General features: G+C 33.3%; 1 protein-coding gene across 1 annotated transcript; it reads left to right on the top strand.

Moving 5' to 3' along the window:
• Positions 1 to 1,803: 1,803 nt before the first annotated feature.
• On the top strand, positions 1,804 to 4,657 carry LOC137390440 (uncharacterized). The gene is made up of 4 exons (XM_068076772.1): positions 1,804 to 1,983; positions 2,592 to 2,605; positions 3,357 to 3,502; positions 4,404 to 4,657. Exons 1-4 carry the CDS (start codon positions 1,804 to 1,806, stop codon positions 4,655 to 4,657), a joined length of 594 nt encoding a protein of 197 aa, XP_067932873.1.
• The last annotated feature ends 3,445 nt before the right edge of the window (positions 4,658 to 8,102 follow it).

Raw genomic sequence — 8,102 nt, forward strand, 5'->3', positions numbered from 1 at the left:
TAAAGTTAGTTTTATAATCAGAGATACTAATATATAAAGTAAGTTAGTTATACAAGTCAGTGGTACTAATATATAGAGTCAGTAAGTTTTATAAGTAAGTAGTACTAATATATAGAGTAAGTTAGTTCTATAAGTCACTAGTACTAATATATATATAGAGTAAGTTAGTTATATAAGTAAGTCATACAAAGACGCAGAGTAAGTTAGTTTTAAAACTCAGTACTACTGATTTACTGAGCATATTTGATATCATTTACTAGACCATGTTTCCTCAAGTTTTACATCATCATAGAATTGTTATGTAACATTTTGTGACAGTGTTTACATTTCGATTATGCTTTATGACAGACAATAAGAAAAAAATGATAAAGAAGCCTGACACTCAAGTCATGTAGTCCACCATATTTGTATGACTTTGATAAATAACACTGAAACAAACATTCTCTAATGTCATGCATTTTTGAGTTTTAATAAAGTTGAAAAGGTTTATCTAGCTAATTATAGTTTAGTCTTAAACCACAAATCAACATAATCAATCAATTCCTTAATGAGTTGATTTCATTAATTAGAATGTTATTTAAAATAATCAAATAAAACTTAAAAATACTAAATAAATGAAAAAGTATTTAACAATTTCAAATTTTCATTGCTATTTCATGCATCATCTTCGATAGATGTCGATCAATTCTAATACTTCGGAAGAGTATTACTTCTTGTAATTATTAATGATTAATTCTTTTGAAAATACTAAATTTACTTTTTATTGCTACATTTTTAGTGATTGGCCAAATATTGTGCTTTTGAAAGCATGCTGTTCTCCTGCAGGCTGCAGGAGAACAGCATGCAAAAATGCTGACAAGCAGGTCCTGCTGACAGCAGGTCTCTGTATTTCAGATGGATTATACCCTGCCTATTTTACCAGTGTCAGCTTTTTGTGATAGCCTGTGATGGCATTGCTAGAGATAAGAAATAGGGGTAACTAGATTAAATAGCTTTTATTCACATATGATGGGAAGATTAGGCGTAAAAGTCTTTTATCAAGTATCTGGTGAATCATGCTGTAATATTTATAACAGCACCATTTCATCCACACCAGCTATGATTTCATTTTTTCCAGCTAAAAAATTCCTTTCACAAGTGTTTATTCTATTAAAATTGTTGATATTTTTACTATCTGTATTTCAGGCACTCATAAAGTGACAGAATCTACTGATCGCTGTCCAGGGATTTGATGGAAACTTCTGTCAAAAATGAATTAATCATTGTTCACCAAAATTCTCCCAGAGAATCTTTTTATCAAGCAGAATAACAGATTTATGCATTTGGTTAGTGATTTACAAAAATGTTTTTTCAGTATGAAGTTGGTTTTACTGCAAATTTTTAAAATATTTTTGTACAGATACAATTGGAGAAACATCAAATAATATTATTAATACAAAAGCAATGAAAACAAAACAGGCTTACTTTGTACACAGCTGTATGATGGCATTGTAATTCATTATTGATATTGATATATTCAGGTTTTCAGGTTACTTTGAAAATTGAACTTAGTTAGTTAAAAATTATACAGTTATACAATTTATATGTAAGAAAAATAGTTTTAGTTGAAAGCATTGGAGAGAAATTTTGTAATAAATTATCATATAAAAACTTGCTTGCTTGGTTTGCCTTATTATTATGTTATTATATTATGATTACCGTTTCACATATAATATGATGAGCAATAAATGTAGTGATTTAAGTAAAACTCATTATTTGAAGTATTTTATTTATAAGTTTTGAACGCTAATTTTAGATTACATTATGGAAAAAGGCTATGTAGTCAAGCAACAGAAGCGTAATGTCATCCAGGTATTGGCTGCTGTTATAGCAATATCTGCTCTGGTTGTCTCTGTCTACTCTCAAATAACTTACCAGTGGTTACAGAAGGATGTTGATCATTTAACCGCCAGACTAGATCAGATAGAAGAAAATGGGATACAGGTGAGAAGTTATGAAATATGTATATTAGAATAACTACACTTGACCCTGGTAATAGCCAATATTACAAGAGGTTACTTTAAACTGGTCCAAATATGAGTGTGCAGGAGAGTTTAATTACTTGTGCTTTGTTATCACATTGTGAATGGTTACATGAGAGTTTGTTTTCATTTGAAAATTAGTTTTTTTCAACATGTTTGAGTGTCTAAAAATGCAGGTACATATAAATGACTAAGGACTTGTAACTCTACATGTATATAACACACAATATGATACTGAAGCATACTCAAAAGATTTCGTGAAACATATAGACATTGGACTTAAAACATGCATTTTTGGCTAGCATACAATCCTTTTTAGCATGAAACTTTGTTTATAGAAAAAAGAATCAAGAAATGATGTTGCATCAATTCTTAAAGATTTAACCAAAATATAAATGAATTTGAGGTGTTCAATTATTGGACGACAAGCTGTTTCAGATGCAGAGGTTTACGGAATTGTGATATTTGAAAATTTTATATTTAAGTGTCAGTGATGTCTTCAACCGATCTGTAACGCACCATACAAAAAAGATCAGCAGAAGATGAAGATGTCAGTGATGGTGTGCTTAGTCAATTATCACCAAGTAAGTTAGCCAAACTCCTCAAGCACTATAGCAACATTTTAGTAGATCCTTTATATTCAGGTTTTATATCAAAGCAATAGACTTGGCAAAAAGTTATCAGTTTTCTAATTTCATACAATTTGTACAACCACACATGGTACTATAATAGTAGATTTGTTTAGTCACCCAGCTCTACTTCCGATATTATAGGTCTTTTGAGTACAATGTGATTATTGTCATGATAATATGATGAAAAGGAAGTTGTTTTCTCAATGTGCTACTAACATAAATAGATAACTCTCAATTGATTGATGAGAATCATAGAAGTGTGCATTACGAGAAATATTAAATGACCTTGGCATATCATGAACTGAAACTGCGTTGTGCCTGTGAGCTTGACAAATTTTTTTTATGAGTTTCACCTGCTCAAAATATTGAACAGCTATAAAAATAAAACTTCAACTTAAAGTTTAACTTAAGATTAACTAAAGAGCATAAGTAAAAATATGAACTTTACTGGCAAGATCAGTGTTGGTAAAAAGAATAAAGCTTCTCAATACAAATAAATTTTAAAACAGTCAGTAGTAGACGTGTTGAATAAACAAAGACTTGCTATTTATTAAGACTTTTAAAAAAGTCTGTATTTTTAAAAAGACTCACTAGAAGCTCTTGAAAGTTTTAACAACCTGTGCTCATGCAAAATTTTAGAAAAAAAGGAAACGAAAACCTTGTCGAATATTTTAACTACAGGACAACTGTCATATTTGTGAAGACTTCCTGGAAGAGATGGTAGGGACGATAGAGATGGTAGAGATTGTGAAGAGTCAAATTTGACTGACCTGATAATGAGGGTTAAGAGATTGGTAAACCAGATCAAGTCTGTTGTAGCCCGACCATCTGACAGACACTCTGATAGTGGTATGTTTCTGATATTTAGCAAGTTGAGCACTGTTGTAAAAATATGATGTCAATGAAAAAGAACACAGTTCATATCACTTTAGAGTAAAGTATTGTCACAGTGAAAAAAAGTAATGCACCACCAAGCTTTATACTATTTCCTGAGATAAGAAACACTGTTATTATTTTCAAAACAACTCCTACATGAGTTAAACCAAACAACTGCTCATGGGTTGCTGACTCTCTTCCAAAGTAACAACAGAAAATTGGAAGAAATTGAAGAGCAACTGCAAGTAGATGAGGAAAGGAATGAACCGTCTTCAGTTGGTTAGTTGAGTCTCTCTTTTGCAGTACACTGTAAAATGTTACCTAGAATGTTGAAGAGTTGGTATTAAGAAGAATTTTAAATAACTAAAACTATTACTTCTAAAGCAACAGGAAGTTTTCTCATGATAGATGTAATAGCTGATCTGTGATAAAATACCTACAGATTCTCAACTTTTTTTTGTACAAAAAAATTAGGTACGAACCAGAAAAGTATGAGACTTAGGTCTGGGGTAAAAAAGAATGGAAAACTAGAACTTACTTTTATAAAATTTGGAACATTTGTAACATAAGACTTCATCATTTTGTAGCTGATATACAACTAGTTTCTGGAGGAGGAAGTTCGTATACAGATGGGACAGGAAGTCGTGTAGTAATTTTTCAGAGCTCCTCTACTCATATTGGTTACAGAATGTTTTTACTTCCTTATAGTTTCTCGAGAATAACTTTATCAAGCAGAGAAGGTGACTTGCCATTCATTTATATTATCATAGTTTGGCAAAATCATCAGAATATATTGTTTGTGTAATCAGTTATTTCAAGTGCTGAATTTATGTCAGTTAAATTATATTTCAAGATTTGTTAATGTATCATACAGGGCTAGCAACAGGGCAGTACTATACCCACAAAGGAGGCTCATCTGTCTATGCATGTTTCCTTTCAGAACCAGAGTACAACTCAAATTTAGCGGGTGACCAGGGTAACTACATATATAGAGCAGAGTACCAGACCAACTCTCATATATTTCCTAGTTGTATGCACGACCAGAATGTACCCTGTTCTCGATGCTATCTTTTGAGCAAGTCTACAACTATTATGATACCTGCTAAAAGAACTTGTCCATCATCTTGAAATAAGGTTAAGTACCATATATACATGTACTCTTACATAAACTTGTTCTGCATAATATGCTGGTCTTAGAAATGACAGTTTCGAAATGTTCCAACATGTTCCAACAGTTCCAACATTTAAAATAGTGGATGTGTTCTGTTGTTTTACAGTTGATACATTTTTTGCTTGCTTAAACTGAGCTATGCGATACTTTGTTAATCAAAAAGAACTGCTCTGAAACTTAATTTAGTGTACTTGAATGATCTTTCTTGCAAACTAATACTATGTCTAATTTCGCAACAAAAATCCAATACCCCACCAAATGAGTATAGTCAATGATAAAAACAATAAAAACATCAAAAACACCGACTCTAAAAGTGCACCAACAGGTGGTAAGACACTTTAATGTAAACATGAGTAATTGATGAACACTTGATGCCTTTGCAACGTAAAGCTTCTGTATAAAAGCATCAGAGCTGAACCCGTGGCCTACTGGAAGCCTGTTTCAAATGTGGCAGGACCATCTCTAACTCCGGCAACCTTTGGCCTACCAATCAACCGGCAAACCTGCACCTGCCTTAACAATGGCATGCTCAAAGATGCATGGACAGTATTATATTGCTTCTTGAGACAGAGACAGTGCCGAGTGGATTAAGAGGCAAGCATAGTATCAGCTTTTTTTGAATAATTACCTTTTCAGAAAAGCTAAACGATTGATTCATGTTATATTTAATAAACATTGAGGTGCACCTCAAACTTGCCGAGCAAAGTGGCTTTTGACCAGGCTTCTCAAAGCAGCACAAGTTCAAACAGAAAAGACTAATAACCATGCCCATAGCATATGTGACCTGGCTACTTTTCTATAGCACGATCCAAATGAAAGCTTGATTGTGACATGTACAAGTAAACACTGAGGTTTTGTAGTGACCAGATCAAGGAGATTGCCATTTTGAGAGTGCTGAGTCTGGTGGCCCACTAATGCTTGATACAGGTCTAACAACATGCGACTTAAACGGACAGGAGATATCTGATGCGCAAAGATAAACACGAATGCCTTCTATGAGCAAGATGTGGGTATTAGGAGAACTGTTGATTTCAGCCTAAACTGATATGGTCATTCTATGCTGGATTGCTACTCAAATTTACTGCTCATAAAACTGGATAGAGAGTTGCCCAAGGGCCCATATTAGCTACTGCTGTAACTTAGACTAGCCTGCCCAAAGTTTAGTGCAGTCTCATACTGCCTATATCTCTTTGAGCAGTTCAAATCCACTTCAAAAGTTAAACTTTGTGCTTGCAACGTGAAGCTAGACTTAGTGTTCTACACCATTTGGTGCTCCACACCAAAATTTTTGAAAAGCGAGACCTGAAAAAGCTGGGGTGCTAATTCATTTAGAGATCTTACTGTATGAATCAAAGATGACAAAAAAAACTGGAAAAGCTCTCAACAGGCCAAATGACTCGTCAATCCTCTCATGTGGTACCAAACACTCTTCAGCAAGGAGTAAGAAACTTAGATTGAACTTACAAGGTAGAACACTCTATCCCACAATAGGAAATGACAAATTACCCTGGTTCCTACGTTCACTGATGCCCAAGAGAGGCCTCAACAAAACAGAAGGTGCAATACTGCTTGAAATAGAGCTCATTGAGTCGCTAGTTACTGCTATTTTAAAGTAATAGCAGTAACTGTTTATTACTGCTATTAATTTAAAATAGCAGTAATAGCAGTAAAACTATTACTGCTATTTTTACTATAATAGCAGTAATAGTTTACTGCTATTATAGTAAACTGCTATTATAGTCAGTTACAGCAAGTGACTAACTATAATAGCAGTCACTTGCTGTAACTGCTATTATAGTCAGTTTACTATAATAACAGTTTACAGCAATTATAATAAACTGCTGTATTTACTAGAGTTATTTACTTGAGTAAATAACTCAAGTAAATACAGCAGTCACTCCTACAACAAAAATAATCTGTTTCAGGAATGTTTACGTTATAAGAAATTTGCTTTGTACAAATAGTAAAATACATGTAAATTGCCTAATCTGTCCCATAGCCTTTCCAAACTCACTCATTTGACCGTTAAAAATTAGACCTAACTTTTTAAGTTGGTTGCAGTATCGTAATTGTAATATTTGAGAGAGTATGCTGACCTCACACTGATGGGTTCGCCATAGTCTTGGGCATATAAGACTTTTTATTTAAGCTTCAAGCGAGATAATATATTTGAATAGTGTTCACTGTGCATATAACAATAGTGTGTAAAAGACTCACTCTCTATAGCTAAGAATGCTCCTTTTATATAAAAACTAGAATGGCATGACCGAAGTCAAAACATAAACAATGCAAAACACAATTTGGTATTGTATGTGACTCACAACATTAGCCAAAGTTATAAATATTATCGTTTAGACACAAAATGGCACAACCAAACTTCACAGACAGATGTATCATTAGACTGGCTTTGAGAATAAATTTTGAAGGCAGACACAAGATTGGATTTTTCATTTGAGACAAGTTTTATAGCAATGCATGTCAGCAACGACTGTCAATATAAATAAATCAGTGAAAATGGCATAGCTTGTGTAAATGAGTGGTTTTCCTGGAAATTTTTTTGCTATAAGGAAGCCATGATTCTCTATTAAATGCCTAGTGGTTGCAGTCCCCACAGGACTGACAGAATCAGGTCAACACAGATGAGTCATTGATTAATAAATTCTTCTTTGAGATACCTTTGAATCTCACATCTTACATGTACATATAAGATGTGAAATACCTTCAGAACTCACATCTTACATGTGCATATAAGATGTGAGATACATTCATAACTCACATCTTACACGTACATATAAGATGTGTTCAAGATATCTTGAACAAGATATCTTGAACACATATAACTCTATAAGATGTGAGTTATGAATGTATTTCACATCTTATATGTACATATAAGATGTGAGTTATGAAAGTATCTCACATCTGATGTGTACTAGTAAGATGTGAGTTATGAAGATATCTCACATCTTATATGTACATATAAGATGTGAGTTATGAAGGTATCTCACATCTTATATGTACATGTAAGACGTGAGATACCTTCATAACTCATGTCTTACATGTACTGCCTGCTGAAAACATGACAGCAAATGGTCAGACAATAATTGAGCCCTATGAGATACTACAATACCCAATGCAAACACTGAGTATGGACATATTCCACCTGGTAGCACAGATTACCTACAGAGTATTGATCGATACTCAAAGTTGCCCAGCTATTTTGAGCTAAAGCAATATACTGCCAAAGAGTCATTGGCATACTGAAAATGGTTTTTGAACTTTTGTTGACCAGAGTCATGTGTGAAGGACAGTGCATCATTATTCAGCAGTTTTGAATTAAGGTCCTATCTACATTCGATAGATGTAAAACAGATCACAGTGAGCCCATAAATCAGTCTGTCTAAT

Source organism: Watersipora subatra, chromosome 3, assembly GCF_963576615.1.
Source record: "Watersipora subatra chromosome 3, tzWatSuba1.1, whole genome shotgun sequence".
Classification (NCBI taxonomy): domain Eukaryota; kingdom Metazoa; phylum Bryozoa; class Gymnolaemata; order Cheilostomatida; family Watersiporidae; genus Watersipora; species Watersipora subatra.

Excerpts from the sequence above, each read along its gene's own strand:
- LOC137390440 (XM_068076772.1), top strand. The coding sequence starts at position 1,804 with ATGGAAAAAGGCTATGTAGTCAAGCAACAGAAGCGTAATGTCATCCAG. Across the intron at positions 3,503-4,403 it reads TGACAGACACTCTGATAGTG|GGCTAGCAACAGGGCAGTAC; the intron begins GTATGTTTCTGA and ends TGTATCATACAG.